Here is a 17,402-nt window from a genome sequence, read left to right as displayed (position 1 = left end):
TTCTATCTGCCTCCCCCTCTCTCCCTATTTATTTCAGAATCCCCTTCTCCTCCCCCATTTCTGAAGAAGGGTCTCGGCCTGAAACGTCAGCCTTCCTGCTCCTCTGATGCTGCTTGGCCTGCTGTGTTCATCCAGCCCTACACCTTGTTATCTCTAGTTTTAACATTCATTCTTGTGGGAAATCATGCCTCACTTCCAGATTGTTTCACTTAAAGTCATGATTTTCAGGAAGCAACCCTGACTCCAAGTGAGGATTCCTTGTACATTTTCCAACATTAATGAATATAATGTTGCTGAGTCCAACAGCTTACACATGAGGGCTAATTTTCTGAATAATTGCTGATGGTGAGGAGTGCAGCTTCAGTACTCATTTATCGGGAAGGTTCAGGTGAGCCAGCGATGGGTTTCTATTCCGCTAACCACCACTTTCCCAAGGGAAATGAGAGATGGGCAATAAGTGCTGGCCCAGCCAGCAATGCCCACATCCAATGAACAAAAACAAGTCATGTCTAATAATATAATTATCGCCAAGACTGATCGCAGACTAAGCTGCTGCTAATCTGTCAGCACTTACCATCTAGGTTCAATTAAGTGAGATGGCATTCATTGGTTGGAGCCCACACAACTATATCTCATCAATGCCACACTCCCCGCCTTCAGAACAGGAGGGGGAAGGAGGAAAAGGCAGCAGTGGTGGTGGCAATAGTTGTGGGGTAGCAGGACATTTGAAATTCTGTTTGATTAATTAGATATCCTTAACATTGAGCAGTAAAGCATAATTCCTATTATTGGAATTCTCAGTGACATTTCTCAGGTGCTTTACATGTTTATTGATAATAACTACATTATAACTTTCATTAGGCTGATATTTTATCCTGCAGCTGAATCATTATTTGGTCAGTTCAGTTCTTGTCAAATTATGGCTCGATGAGAGACACTAAACTTTGCAACAGCCCAAGTCGGGGTGAGTTTTTCATGCACTAGTCAATGAGTGTTTTAACCTTTTGTGACAAAACTGCCTAAGAAATTAAACACTTGTTAGTTAATTTGGAAGGCACAAATTCCACTTGGAAGAAAAAAAATCTTGCACTTATTTAGCACCTGCAACTTTTCAAAATGTACATTGAACCCGAAGTGACTGGAACTTTCTTTTACATTATTCAAGTGACTTGGGAATAGCTAGCTCGGCCAGCATTATTGCCTATCCCTAAAAGCCCTGGAGAAGCTGGTAGTGAGCTGTCTTTATTGAATCGCTGCAGTACTTTTTAATCTGTATATTTGGCAACTATTTTGTACGTAGGTGACATGATTCCACAAACACCAAAAAAGATGCATGATGAGCTCATCTGTTTTCACTAGGGCAAGTTAAGGAAAGAGGATTGACCAGGACACCATTTCCTTCCAAAAGTACTGTGGGATCTTTAAAGTTCACTGGAACAAGTTGGTTTGATTTGTCACCCGAAGGGCAGCAAGTCCGATAATAGAGCATCCTCTCAATGCTAAGCTCGAGCACCAGCCTAGCAGCTTAGGTTATATTGAAGGTACTTTGATTAAAGCTTTTCTGACCTTAAGACTGTTATTTTCTTCTTCAATGTCATGATCTTGCAGATGACGACATACAACAGCAAGCCTTCATCATGAAAAAAATATCAAATATTAAAATAAGGGGCTATTAACATGAATATCTGATCACAATTAGTTAACTTTGTGGGGCAAAGACATCATTATATGCATGAAGATTTCTCTAGTTCATCATAAAAGCCCTCTATTTGTTAGAATTTTCCTTTACCTTTCAACTCAATTCTTTTACCTTGCAGATTGCTGGACATTTGAGCTGAAAACCATGGTGAAGGAAACAGGACATCTGGGACCTTAGTGAATGACAAAAGCCAATTGTCTAAGCAGTTAAAGGAATAATGAATCAGCAGAACAATGGAAAAGAAATGTGGGTGAATTAGAGATAAAGTAGATCCATGAAGAGAAAAAGCAAAGAAAGAAGCACTTTAAAAACAGAAAAATTTAAGTTCTTTAAAAATTAGAGATTAAAGCAGCTTTATAAGACTTTGGTTAGGCCTCATTTAGAGTATCACGTTCAATTCTAGTCGCCACATTACAGGAAGGATGTGGAGGCTTTGGAAAGGTTGCAGAAGAGATTTACCAGGATGGTGAAGATCAGAAGGTATGAGCTATAACGAGAGGCTAGAAAAACGCGGGTTGTTTTCTTTTGAGTGGTGCAGGCTGAGGGGAGACTTGATAAAAGTCTATAAAACTATGGGATGCAAAGATAGGGTTGACAGTCAGAATCTTTTTCCCAGAGTTGAAATACTAGGGGCATGCATTTAAGGTTAGGGGAGTAAGTTCAAAGGAAACATGAAGGGCAAGTTTTTTTACACAGAGTGGTAGGAGTCTGGAACACATTGCCAGTGGTAGTGGTGGAGGAAGATACAATAGGGGCATTAAAGGGACTTTTAGATAAACGCATGAATATGCGAAGAATGGAGGGATATGGACCAATAGCAGGCAGAAGGGATCAGTTTCATTTGGCATCATGTTGGCACAACATCGTGGGCCGAAGGGCCCATTCCTGTGCTGTAGAGTTCTATGTTCTAAAATTCTCTAACAATTTAACACCTATAGAAGAAGACTCCACAAGTTAAATTATTCCCTTTCTGGACTGGACAGGTTCAGTGGATTTGCGGGAACATGTTACACATTTTCAGACCCAATCTCACTTGAATAGTTCCCTTATTCCACATTTCAGAATAAAAATCTCAGCACATTTATTTCACCATATAGCCTCTATTTGTTTTACTCACCCCCTACCCCAGTAGTATAGGATGTAAAAAGAAAAAGTGCATACCATATTTGGCATTCTATACTGTCCCCATGATCCTGTAGACTGGCAGTTGCTTCATCTCTTCCTACAAAGAATGAAGGTAGGTGGAAAGGAAAATCCCATCAGGACTTAGGAATACAATAGAAAACGAGCAGATGGCTCAGAACTAATAACTGTAATTTTAAAAAGAAGCTTGGTAATCATTTAGCAAGCAATCTTGATATATTCCCCAGATTTCATTTTCCTTTGTATTGCTGCTAGATTCCAAACATTGCAGTGTCAAATTATAAAGTCATTCTGAATTTAGTACAATTTTGAGTAACATTATATACAACAGCAATATGTGAGCTTACAAAATAAATCTTGCAAACAAGTTGATCATGATCTGAATCTAACTGGATGGTCAATGACAAAGTAAACTGGCATTCACCAGTTAAACAGACACCTTTAAACTTTCATACTCGAATTCAACGATCATTTCAAATGATAATTGGATAAGGATGCTACTCATAACAGAAGTGAGCCATATATACCAAGTGGAACCATAGTTTGATTCCTGTTGTTTGGCTGTCTGCTAAACTCAGTAAAGATAGAAGCACTTGTGTCACAATTAGCAGCCGCAACTGGGCTACTGAGTAGGATGATCATCCGGGCTGCTGCTTCTGATCACAATCTATTTTTTTCTGTCGATGTATGTAATCCTGCAAGTCACATGTGAACAACATTAGCCTTGATTGTAATGCTTTGTCTGGACGAATAACCAACAAAAAGCCGCTGTATGACTCAAGGAGGAAAAACAGTCATTAGGGCAAGATTCCCACCTCCTGCTGATGCTTGTGGCTCTGTGGCTCAGTGGTTAGCACTGTTGCTTCACAGCGCCAGGAACCCGTGTTCAATTCCACCCTTGGGCGACTGTCTGTGTGGAGTTTGCACATTCTCCCCATGTCTGCGTGGGTTTCTTCCAGGCACTCAGGTTTCCTCCCACAGTCCAAAGATGTGCAGGCTAAGTGGATTGGCCATGCTAAATTGCCCATAGGTGTAGATTAGGGGAATAGGCCTGGGTGGGATGTTCTGAGAGTCAGTGTAGACTTGTTGGGCCAAAGGGCCTGTTTCCACATTGTAGGGATTCAATGATGATCTATGAACATCAATACCTTAAGTAAAAGCAGAACAGGCATTTGAGGGATGAAAAGATGAAACTTCAAGAGAAGCAAGATGGAACCATGACAGAGGAAAGACACAGCTTGAGGGAGATAAAACTGAAACCTCTGGAGAAAGACCAAGGCTTTGGCGAAAAGACTGAACAGTAAGTGGGAAAGGCAGAAACCCTGGGGATGTGATGTGGTGGTTAGGGAGTTGGGGGGGTAGTGGGTGGTGAAACCTTATAGTGAAGGCAAAGCCAGCAAGGAGAAAAAACGAAGCACTGGGAGGAAAGATGAAGCCTCTGAAGAAAAGACAGTACATCCTGGGGAAATATATTGAAGGGGAAGTGTCCTTAAAATGTTTTCTCAGTCCTCCAGTGTGGATGCCATCCTTCAGTTGTGAAAACAGGATCTGCTTTGGGAGCTTCTTACTTGACATGTGGATACAATGTTCAGACCTGTGGAGTTGATGTTAGATTGTGGATTTTTTTATGTACACTTCAGAGTGCAGATAGGACTTCACTTTAACATCTTGTTTGAAAGGTGGAACCTCTGACAGGGCCGCAATCCCTCAGTACTGCAAAGTAGGCTTGCAAATGTACATAATAATGTCATAACTTTTAGGGACACACTGTCTACAGACTGTAAATAACTATATTTAGATCATATAGGGAATAATCTGAAGTGTATCTTGAGAACAATTAGAATGTTATTATTTCTTTGGGTACTGACAGCGGTTTGTAAAAATTAGGTTACTGCCCATGTTTGGAAAACCCTCAGCAAATGGCTGGTTACTTCAATGTTATTTTCCATCAATAATAATAAATGTCATCTAAAATAATGACAGTACAAATTTTATAACTGTAGATAACTGACTGAGAAACATCTACAAAACTAAGAACTGTAAATTATTTCTCCATAAGATTGCAGCAATTACATGGTGACTATTCATCTTTTACTGACAGTCACTTCTACATCAATCACATGCAGTTCACTGATAACTTAATATCTCTGCTGACAGATACTTGAGCCCAGAACAGATCGTAGTATTTATACTGCATTTTTAACAAAATAAAAGATCTCAAAGTGCTGCCCAGCATACTCCAAGCAAATGTCCAGGCTATTGAAAATAAAACGGATGAACTCAGAGCTAGACTTAGCTACCAGAGGGAACTGAGAGAATGTTCTGTGCATTGCCTCATGGAGACTTGGCACACCACTGCCATTCCCAACTGCAAACTACAAGCTGACAGGTTCTCCATACATCGCATGGACCGCATGCGCCCTCAGGTAAGGAGAAGGGCAGTGGGGTATGTTTCCTGATCAACACTTCCTGGTGCTCAGATATAGCAACCGTAGTAAGCCATTGCTCCCCAGACCGAGAAAACCTTATAGTAAAATGCCGTCCCTACCACCTACCGCGAGAGTTCACCTTTGCCATCCTGACAGCAGTCTATATACCACCCTATGCAGATGTGAGGAATGCCCTAGATGTGATCTACACCACCACAACACTCTAGAGACAAAATTCTCCAAGGCCCTATTCATTGCAGCCAGCGACTTCAAACAAGTCAACCTCAAGAGGGTGCTGCCAAAGTACCACCAACACATCTCCTGCCCCACCAGAGGACCAAACATTCTGGACCACTGCTACACAACCATCAGAGATGCCCACTGCCCAAGCCCCCACCCACACTTAGGAAAATCAGATTACAGCACTGTGTTCCTCCTCCCAGCTTACACGCAGGAACTGAAATGGGAGGATCCTTCACAAAAGGAAGTACAATGCAGGTCCGAGGCTGTGGAAGACTGTCACCAGGAATGCTTGGATTCGGTGGACTGGACTATATGCAAGTACTCAGTGGAAAACCTAGACGAATACACCACCACCGTCACAGACTTCATTAGCAAATGGGTACCAAAGAAGTCAATCCGAGCATTCCCCAACCTTGGATGAACCAGGAAATCCTCTCCCAACTGAATACCAGATGTGCAGCTTTCAAGTCGGATGACCCAGGCCAATACAAGAAATCCAGATATGACCTCCGCAAAACCATCAGGGATGCCAAGAGGCAGTACCGTACCAAGTTAGAGGCCCAAACCTATCAAACAGATTTCTGCCGCCTGTGCCAAGGCCTAAACAACATTACAGGATACAAAATGAAGCACAGCAGTGGACAAAGACACATCTCTCCCTGATGCACTTAATGCTTTATATGCTCAGTTTGAGCAGAGCGCCAGCGGACACACCTGTTCCCTTTGTCATCACCGCAGACATCAAGTTGGTCTTCCTGGGAGTCAACCCAAGGAAAGCAACGTGCCTGGACAGTGTCCCTGGCCAAGCACTCAGATCCTGTGCAAACTAAATGGTGGAGGTATTCACCGACGTCTTCAACCTCTCTCTCCTACAAGCCGAAGTCCCCACCTGCTTCAAGAAGACCACCATAAGCCCCGTACCTAAGAAAGCACATGTAATGTGCCTTAATGGCTACCGCCCGGTGGCTCTGACCTCAATAATCATGAAGTGCTTCAAGAGGCTGCTCATGGCCCACATCAACTCCAGTCTCCCAGATTGCCTTGATCCCCTACAATTTGCCTACTGACATAACAGGTCCACAGCGGATGCCATTTCCCTAGCCCTGCACTCATCTCTGGAACATCTGAACAACAAAGACACCTACATCTGACTTCTGGTCATTGACTACAGCTCCACCTTCAATGCCATTATCCCCTCCAGACTGATCTCAAAACTCTGTGACCTTGGTCTCAGCTCCACCTCTGCAACTGGATCCTCAGCTTTCTGACCCACAGACCGCAGCAAAGATAGGTAACTGCACCTCCTCCATAATAATACTTAACACTGGAGCCCCCCGCAAGGATGCACCCTCAGCCCCCTACTGTACCCCGTACACCCATGACTGAGTTGCCAAATTTTGAATGAACACTATCTACAAGTTCGCTAACAACAGCATTGAAGTGGGATGGATATCTAAAAACGACAAGTCAAAATACAGATGAGAGATAGAGGGTGACGTGGTGCAATGAAAACAGCCTCTCTCTCAACGTCGGCAAAACTAAAGAACTGATAATTGACTTCAGAAAGAAAGAAGGACAACATGTCCCCATCTACATCAATGGAACTGTGGTTGAGCGACAAGTTCCTCAGAGTGACGATAACCAATAACCTGTCCTGGACTTCCCATGTAGATGTGACAGTGAAGAAGGCACAACAACACTTCTTCTTCCTAAGGCAGCTCAGGAAATTTGATATGTCCATAAGGACCCTCACCAACTTCCACAAATGCACCATCGAAAGCATACTGTTCAGGTGCATAACGGCCTGGTATGGCAACTGCTCTGCACAGGACCCTAAGAAACTACAGAAGATGGTGTGCTCAGCCCAGACCTTCATGGAATCTAACCTTCCATCCATGGGTTCCAGTTACACAGCTCGCTGCCATGGAAAGGCTGCTAACATCATCAAAGACCCATTGCAGCCCGGTAATGATCTCCTACAACATCTTCCATTAGGCAGAAGATACAGAAGCTTGAACACACGCACAGGCAGGTTCAGGAACAGATTCTACCCGGCCGTTACTTGACTGAAGAATGGACTTTCTAACCTCAAATAATGCTGATCTTGCTAACGTTGATCTAGCCTAATGCACACCCTGTGCAATGTAACCTGCATGCCTCTAAGTCTTTTTGATCTGTACATCCTTGCTATGATCTGCCAGTATTGCTCATAGCAAAGCTTTTCACTGTACTTCGGTAAACATGACAATAAATCAATCAATCATAGGAGTTTTATAAAACTAAATTTGACCCCTAGCCATATAAGGCAATATTAGAACAAATGGCAAAAGCTTTATTTTAAAGTGTGTCTTAAAAGGAAGAAACAAAGATAGTGAGGCGGAAAGATTAATGAAGGGAATTCAAGACTATGGAAATAAGTAGCTGAGGGCATGACCATAGCTGGTGGAACAATTAAAATCAGGAATGCTAGAGGCAAGAATGAGGGAGGACACATGTTAAATTTTAAAGTATCAATAAGAAATTTCTTACCAGCCAAAGCATAACATTTCTGTGTTTCTTTATCTTCTGTCAGCTGGGTCATGTCACTGTAGGCACGAATCATCCGCCAACAAAACTCTTTTCTTTTACCATACTGTAAGTTGTAAGAGAGTTAATAGAAATGCTAGACTGTAATGGCTTACTAAGATTAACTGTATGCTATATTTAAGATATTACAGTGCAAATAAAGAATAAGGCATTTATTTCATGCCTTTCACAATATCAAGACAACTCTTTAACCTCATTGCAATCAAGCTAAGTTTTTAAAAATCTTGCAATGTAGAAAGTAGAACATCCATGATGCACACATCAAAAACTTGCAAACAACAATATGACAATTACTAGATAACCTGTCTTTTAAGTTATAGTGATTGAGGGTTAAACATACACTGGGGGGAATTCACCAACATGTCTTTGAAATGGCTCAGTGGGATCTTTCATTTTATCATTGTTGTCAGTCTCTTGAAATACAATTTATGTCTACTAGGTTTCTCGAATCATGTCTCCTCAGGTGATTCAGCAGGCCAGTTCAGGATATACAAGCCTTTGGATACAGAGGAAATAGTTCTTCAGCAATGGGTTCTGCCCTCTCTTCTTTGAATTCCATCATATCTCATGTTGGGACTATAACTATTTACATAGAATCCCTAGTGTGGAAGCAGACTATTCGGCACACCAACCCTCCAAACAGCATTCCATCCAGACCGTATCCCTGTAATCTTGTATTTCCCATGGCTAAACCCACCTAGTCTGCACAGCCCTGGACAGTAAGGGCAATTTAGCATGGCCAATCCATCTAACCTGCACATATTTGGACTGTGGGAGGACAGCCAAAGGGAGAACGTGCAAATCCCAGATAAACAGGGACCCAAGGGTGGAATCGAACCCAGGTCCCTGGCACTGTAAGGTAGCAGTGTTAATCATTGAGCCACTGTCTGGCCCCATAACCAATCTGGACGAACGAACTGAGGGCATTGTTGCTAAGTTTGCAGATGATACAAAGATAGGTAGAGGGACAGGTAGTGTTGAGGAAGCAGAGAGGCTGCAGAAGGACTGGGACAGGTTAGAAGAATGGACAAAGAAAGGCGGATTGAATACAACGTAGCACTTTGATAGGAAGAATAGCGGCATTGACTATTTTCTAAATGGGGAAAGGCTTTGGAAATCTGAAGCACAAAGGCACTTGGGAGTCCTAAGGTTAACACGCAGATTCATTTGGCAGTTAGGAAGGCAAATGCAATGTGAGCTTTCATTTCAAGACATCAAACCTCCAAAGAACATCCCATCCAGACCCACCCCCTTATTCTATCCCTGTAACCCTCCATTTCCCACGGCCAATCCACCTAATCTGCACATCTTTGGACTGTGGAAGGAAACCAGAGCACCCAGAGGAAACCCATGCAGGCATGGGGAGAACGTGCAAACTCCACACAGGCAGTCGCCTGAGGGTAGAATCGAACCCGGATCCTTGACGCTGTGAGGCAGCAGTGCTAACCACTGAGCCACCCTGGCACCTGAATAATTATTTTGGTCACCACTACTGAGACTAACCTCCAATTCCTGATTACATATTCTACCAGTTGCTGCGGTGGGATTTGAACCCATGTCCTCAAAGCATTAGCCTAGGCTACAAGACAAGTGACATTTTCATTATGCCACTGCCAGGTTGGACCTGGTCCTTAAAAATGATGTTGGCCAAGTGGATCAAATGTCAACTGATCATTTAGGAAACATTGATCATTGTACCATAAGGTTGAGGAATGTGTTGGAGAATGACGTTGCAACAATCAGAATAAGAAAAAATCAATTGGCAGAGAGCCAACTTAAATGAGATGAGAACAGACCTGAGCAGGATCAACTAGAATAAGGGGTTGGTGGGAAAAACAATAATTGAACAATGCACTGCCTTCAAAGAGCAGACGGTTTGGGTACAGTCAAGGTATATTCCCCGTAATAGAAAAACCAGGACAAACAAATCGAGTGTTCCCTGGATGACAAAGGAGTGATCAATAAAAAGGCTACACATGAGTCATACAGCACAGTAACAGACCTTTCGGTCCAACTATTCAAGGCCGAACATAATCCCAAACTAAACTAGTCCCACCTGCCTGCTCCTGGCCCATATCCCTCTAAACCTTTTCCGTTCATGTACTTATCCAAATGTCTTTTAAACACTGTATTTGTACCCACATCCACCACTTTCTCTGGAAGTTCATTCCACACATGAACCACCCTCCTGTGTAAAAAGTTTGCCTCTGATGTCTTTTTTAAATCTCTTTTTTAAATCCTCTCACCGTAGAAATGTGTCACCTAGACTTGAAATCACCCATTCTAGGGAAAAGACAACTACCATTAACTTCATTTGGAACTCTCATAATTTTATAAACTTCTATCGGGTCGCCTCTAACCTCCTATGCTCCAGTGAAAAAGTCCCAGCCTAGCCAGCCTTTCTTTATAACACAAACTTTCCATTCTCAGCAACATCCTTGTAAATCTCTTCTGAACCCTCTCCAGCTTAATATCATCCTTCCTATAGCAACCAGAATTGGACAGAGTATTCCAGAAGAGGCCTCATCAATGCCCTGTACAACCTTAACATGACTTCCCAACTCCTATATTCAAAGGACTGAGCAATGAAGGCAAGCGTGCCAAATATCTGGAGGCCAGGGCATTGCTGAGTGTTAATTATATCTGTCTTTACAGAACAGGAGGATGGTGACAAAGGAGGTAATTCTGTAACTGGAAGGGTTCAAAATAGATAAGAAAGAAGTCTTAGATAAATTATTGGCATCAAAATTAACAAGGCACCGGGACCAGATGAAATAAGTCTGAGGATTTGGAAAAAAGTGAGGCTAGAAATTGCACACACATTGCCCATAATATTTCAGTCTTCCTTGGACATGGGGGAGGTGCCAGAAGAAACAGAACTGCAAACATTATGGTCTCGTTCAAGAAAGGCTGTAAGGATAATTCCAGCAATTACAGACCAGTCAGTTTACCTTTTGTGGTGGGAAAACACCTAGACAAAATTATTCAGAATAGAATCAGTAATCACCTGGAAAAAGGTGAGTTCATTAGGAACAGTCAGCACAGATTTCAAAATGGGAAATTGTCTTTAACTAACTTCCTAGAGTTTTTGACGAAGTAACAGAAGGGTCGACAACAGTAACAAAGAAACAGAAAATAGGAACAGGGTTGGGGGCCATTCGATCCTTTTAGTCTCATCACCATTCAATCTGATCATGGCTGATCATCCAGCTCAGTACCCTGTTCCCACTTCCACCCCATACCCTCTGATCCCTTTGGCTCCAAGAACTATACTTTCTTGAAAGCATTTTTTTTTGGCTTCAATCACTTTCTATGGCAGAGAATTCTATAGGCTGTCTGGGTAAAAAAAAAAGCCTCTTCATATCAGTTTTAAATGGCCTATCCTGTTTCCTCAGACTGTGACCCATGGTTCTGGACTCTCTGGTCATCAGGAAAATCCTCCTTGTACTTTTTCTGCCTGGTCCTGTAGAATTTTATAGGTTTCTCTGAGATACCCTTTCATTCTTTAAAAAAAAACTCCAGTAAATATCGTCCTAATTAATCCTGTTTCTCTTCGAATGTCAATCCTGCCATCCCAGGAATCAGTTTTGTAAACCTTCATTGCACTCCTTCCATAGTCAGAATATCCTTCCTTAGATAAGGAGACCAAAACTGCACACAGTATTCCAAGTGCAGACTCACCACTTCCCCCTTTTTCAGTCTACTGCCGGATAATAATCTGCCTTCCTGTTTTTGCTAACAAAGTGAATAACTTCATATTTATTCACATTATACAGCATATGCCATCAACAGCACACTTTCTCAACCTGTCCAAATCACACTGAAGCATCTCTGCATCCTCTTCTCATTACACTGCGTCATCTAAATCATTAATATATATTGTGAATAGCTGGGACCCAAGCACTGATCCTTGCAGTACCCCACTAGTTACTGGCTGTCACTCAGAAAATTACCTATTTATTCTTCCTCTTTGTTTCCTGTCTGCCAACCAGTTCCCTATCCATCTCACTATACTATCCCCAATCCCACGCGCTTTAATTTTACATGCCAATCTCTTATGTGGGACGTTGTTGAAAGCCTTCTGAAAGTCCAAGTAAACCACATTTACTGGCTCTCCCTTATCAACTCTACGAGTTAAATCCATGGGAAATTCCAGTCAATTTGTCAAGGATGACTTCTCTTTGTAAATCCATGTTCACTCTATCCGATCCTGTCAGTAGACTCCAAATGATCTGCTATTAATTTTTTCATAATCAACTCTAGCATTTTCCATACGACCAACATCAAGCTAATCAGTCTATAATTCTGTTTTCTCTACCCCCTTTTTTAATAATGGGGTTACATTACCTAACCTCTAATCCATAGAAACTGTTGCAGAATTTATATAGTCTTCAAAGACAACCACTATTTCTAGCATCACTTCCTGAAGTACTCTGGGATGTAGTTTATCGGACCCTGGGGACTTGTCAGCCATTAATCCCACCTATTTCCCCACACCATTTCCCTACTAATACAGATTTTTCTCTCTCCTGTGTTTGGGATGTTACTTGTATCCTCCTTGGTGAAGTAAAAATCGAAATATGTATTTAATTGGTCTGCAACCTCTTTGTTCCCCATTTTAACAGCCCCTGTTTCTGACTGCAAGGGACCTACATTTGTCTTCATTAATCTTTTTCTCTTCAAAAACCCCAGAAACTTTTACAATCAGTTTGCATGTTCCCCATAAATTTACTGTCATACTCTGATTAAATGGAGACAAACAATTGCTTTGTCCTCTTTTGCTGATGTTTAAACTAATCCCAATCCTCAGACCTGCTGCTCTTTTTGGCCAATTTGTATGCCCCTTCCTTGTATCTAATATTATCCTTAATTTCCCTCGTTAGCCATGGTCAGGCACACTTTCCCGTTCTATCTTTATGCCAGACAGGAATGAGCAATTGTTGCAGTTCTTTTGTATTCTTAAAGTTTAGCCATTACTTATTCACCCTTATCCCCTCAAGTAATGTTCCCCAATTTATCATAGCTAGCTCATGCTTCATACCATCATTGCTTCGTTTACTTAGATTCAAGGCCTTTAGCTCAGAATCAACTTTGTGACTCTCCGTTTAATGAAGAATTCTATAATATTGTGGTCACACTTCTACAAGGGGCCTTGCACAGCTAGATTCTCAGTTATTCCTTTCTTTCTCATTACACAATACCCAGTCTAGGTTGGCCTGTCCTCTAGTTGGTTCCATCAATGCTGTCGACATGATATACAAATTTCTAAAAGGCATTTGATACAGTGCCACACAACAGACTTGTGAGGAAAGTTATAGGTCTTGTAAGGCGGACAGCAGCAACATGAATACATAATTGGCTTGATTGATAGGAAACGGAAACGGTTAATGGATGTTTTCTGGGTTGGATGAAGGTTTGTAGTGGAGTTCCCCGGGGACTACCCTTGCTTTTCCTGATGTAAAGTAATGATCTAGATCTTGGTGCACAGGAGACAATTTCAAAGTTTGCAGAATGACACTAAACTTAGAAGAATTGTAAACTCTGAAGAGGGCAGTGCAGAACTCCAAAAACACATTGACAAGTTGGTGGAGTGGACAGATAGGTGGCTGATGAGGTTCCACGCAGGGTGCTGTGAGGTGGATTTTGTTTGGAAGAACATTCAAAGACAATATAAAACAGAGATTTCAATTCTAAAGGGGGTGCAGGAGCAGAGGAACCTGTGTATATATGCGCACAGATCATTGGAGGTGGCAGGATTGGTGGAAACAGCAGTTAATAAAGCATACAGTATTTGCAACTTTATTAACGGGGCAGAGAGTACAAGAGTAGGGAGGTGTTGTTGAACTTGTGCAAGACACTTGTCAGAGCTCAACTGGAGTACTGTGTACAAATTATAGAAAAGCTACGAATAAATGAGAGAGACTGCAGAAACGATTTACAAGAATGGTTCCAGGAATGATAAACTTCAGTTAAGGGGATGACTGAAGAAATTGGGATGGTTCTTCTTGGACAGAAGAAAACTTAACAGGTTTGGTAGAAGTTTTCAAGATCGTGAGTAGGCCGTATAGAGTACTCAGGGAGAAGCTGTTCTTTAGAAAAAAACAAGAGGGCAAAGATTTAAAGTGATAAGCAAATGAAACACGGGTGATGTGAGAAGAAACTTTTTCACACAGTGAGTAGTTAGGATGTGGAATGCACTGCCTGGAAATGTGGAGGTGGCAGATTCAATTGAGACAATCAAGGGGATATTGGACACAGGGATATGGGGAAAACACAAAAGTTTGACACAAGGTAACAGAACTGGTGCAGGCACAATGGGCCAAATGGCCTCCTTCTGCATCATTACAATTTTGAGATTCCGTTTGTGGGGTCCTGACAAGTAGTTCAAAGGGATGAGAAGCTGAGATGGAATTAGAAGTTAAAACACTAGTGAGTGAGTCTGGAATGCATAGGAAATATAGGTTAAAGAAGAAAGAAGGGAATTTAGCAAGAGTAAATGTAATATATTTTAATGCAAAGAGCCTGAAGAAGAGGATATAAAAACTGAGGGCAAGTGAGAGTACAATTCCATAGTTATGATCAAGACTAAGATGAAAGATGGTTGGGATTGGAAGCTCAACAATCCTGGTTATAGGGTATTCAGACAACATCGAGAGGTGCATAGAACAGCAGGGGACTTGTCGCAACATTGATCAAGGAATCAATCATAGCAGTGAGGAGGGATAATATCTTGGAAGTTCTTCAGATGAGCCCATATGGATAGAAGAAAAAAAAGCACAAAAGGGGATCAAACTGTTGGGTGTATACAATAGGTCCCAAACAATCAGAGAGAGATATAGGATCAGATATGTTATGTAATTTCAGAGTAGCATCACAATAGTAATACTATAATAATTGTAGCACTAATAGTAGGGAATTTTAACTAATATTAACTGGGATTATTTTAGTCTGCAAAGTAGGGAGGGAGCAATATTCTTACACAGCATCCAGGAGAACTTTATTAACCAGTATGTAGAAAGCCCAATAATGGAGGGGACAGGTTTTGGACCTAATGTTTGGAAATGGGGCAAGTAGGTTGAAGGTTATGAATAAAAGTGCCAAATTAGAGAAAGACCAATTTTACTAAGATATGATACAAGTTCCCCAAGATGACTGGGAGCAGCTACAAGAATGTGTGAGCAGTGGGAGGCATTCAAGGAGTAGAACGACAATGCAGGTATGGACGTCAGGGTGGAGCACTATGAAATGTTATAAGAAATTAAACAGATAAAAGATACCAGTAAGTTTAGCAAAATTGGATAAATCCAGAAGCCTAGGTGAGATGCATCTCAGGTTGTTGAGAAGGGAGATATCAAGGGGCCTAACAGGAATGTTCAAATCCTCTCTAGCCATAGGTGAGGTGCCAGAGGACTGGGAGACTGCTAACATTGTCCTATTATTAAAATAAGAAAGGGACAGACCAGGATATTACAGGCCAGACAGCCTGAACTCGGCGGCGGGATGTAATTGGAAAGAAATCTGAGGGACAGATTACATCTGCATTTGAAAAGATACAGATTGATCAGGAATAGTCAGATTGGATTTGTCAAGAGAAGGTTGTGTTTGACAAATCTGATTGAATTTTTTGAGGTGGTACCCAGAGGTGTTGATGAAGCATTTGACAAAATCTACATGGACTTCAGGAAAGTTTTTGATAAGGTTCCTCATGGCAGACTGGTCAAGAAAGTAAGAATCTATGGGATCCAAGGCAAAGTGGCACACTGAATCCTAAATTGGCTAAAAGGTCAGAAGGTATAGAAAGAGATAACAAGGTGTAGAGCTGGATGAACACAGCAGGCCAACCAGCATCAGAGGAGCAGGAAAGCTGACATTTCGGGTCTGGACCGTTCTTCAGAAATCAGAACCAGGGTGTAGAATCATGTTTTGTGACAGGAGTCTGTTCAGTGGGGTTTTGTAGGGTTCAGTGATGGGGCCCTTGCTGTTTGTTGTGTACATTAATGATCTGGACTTGAGTGTACAGGATAAAATCAAGACGTTTGTTGTTGACCCAAAAGTTGGGTGGGTGGCAAACAATGTTGAGAATAGTCATGGTCTACAGGAGGATACTAACAGACTGGTCAGGTCAGCAGAGCAGTGAGGGGCAATTGGAACCCAATCCAGAAAACATCACTCCTTGACATTCAATAACATTGCCATCACTATCAAAATCCTGGGGGTTACCATTGACCAAAAATTGAACTATAGCAGCCACAAATGCAGGTCAGATGCTGGGAATCCTGCAGTGAGTAATTCACATTCCATAAAATCTGTCCATTTACAAAATACAAGTCAGGAGTTATGATGGAATACTCCCTTACTTGCTTGAATGAGTGCAACTCCAACAACACCTGAGAAGCATGACACCATGCAGGACACAGCAGCTGCTTGATTTATCCAATACCCACAAACATTAATTTCCTCCATCCACAACTGATGCTCAGTAGCAGCTGTATATACCATCTATAAGATGCACTGCTGATATTCTTGAAGGCAGTCTTTTTTGACAACACGTATCAAACCCACGAGCACTACCAGCAGATTCAAGGGAAAATTACCTGTTGAAAGGTCCCCTTCTAAGCCATAATATCATTCCTTCAATGTTGCAAGTGGTCAAATCCTAGAACTCACTCCCTTACAGCACTGTGGGTTTACCGACAGCAAATAAACTGCAGTGGTTCACAAAGGAAGCTGACCACCACCTTCTTAAGGGCAACTATGGATGAGCAGTGAATGCTAGGCTAGCCAGCAATGCCAAATTTCCGTGAATGAACAAAGTAAAGATAATGCACTTGGAGAGGGGTAACAAGGCGTGGGATTGCACTTAAATGGTCAGAGTCTGGAAATCACTGCCTTGGCAGTTGGATCAGAGATTTTTGCAACATTTTAACAGTATTTGGATACTTACTTTGATATGTCAACCTCCAGGCTATGGGCCAAGAGCTAGTAAATAGGATTAGTATAGTCAGATCTTGTTGACCAGTACAGATATGATGGACTGAATGGCCTCTTTATGTCCTGTAAACATCTGTGAGTCTATAATTGTAAATTCTCTCTCAATAAGAGTGCAGCAATTAAGTTGTGACTGTTGATCTGTCATATGAAAGATACCTCTATCATGTACTGCACACTGACAATTTAGTATCTCTGAAGGCTGACAGCGCAGAAGCTGAAGTAAAACAGAATATGAGTGGAATGTAAACCTTTCAGTCTCAGTTAGGTATTAGTTATCCTGTATCCTACTTGACTTGCTAAATATGCTTAAA

The 17,402-nt window shown here is 41.7% G+C and overlaps 1 protein-coding gene across 2 annotated transcripts in view; it reads right to left on the bottom strand.

The window, feature by feature from the left end:
- LOC109914725 (regulator of microtubule dynamics protein 3-like) overlaps window positions 1–17,402 on the bottom strand; it is a 69,362-nt gene that overhangs the window by 31,956 nt on the left and 20,004 nt on the right. For both annotated transcript variants that reach the window (XM_048618308.1, XM_048618307.1), the window contains exons 4-6: window positions 8,044–8,146; window positions 2,861–2,921; window positions 1,567–1,630 (exon numbers count right to left, since the gene is read on the bottom strand). In XM_048618308.1, coding sequence (XP_048474265.1) covers window positions 1,567–1,630; window positions 2,861–2,921; window positions 8,044–8,146 — 228 coding nt within the window. The remainder of the gene's footprint in view (window positions 1–1,566; window positions 1,631–2,860; window positions 2,922–8,043; window positions 8,147–17,402) is intronic.

This window comes from Rhincodon typus, chromosome 39 (genome assembly GCF_021869965.1).
Source record: "Rhincodon typus isolate 14 chromosome 39, sRhiTyp1.1, whole genome shotgun sequence".
Classification (NCBI taxonomy): domain Eukaryota; kingdom Metazoa; phylum Chordata; class Chondrichthyes; order Orectolobiformes; family Rhincodontidae; genus Rhincodon; species Rhincodon typus.
The sequence above is the reverse complement of the archived record's forward strand: the minus strand, read 5'-3'. Positions and strand labels throughout refer to the sequence as shown.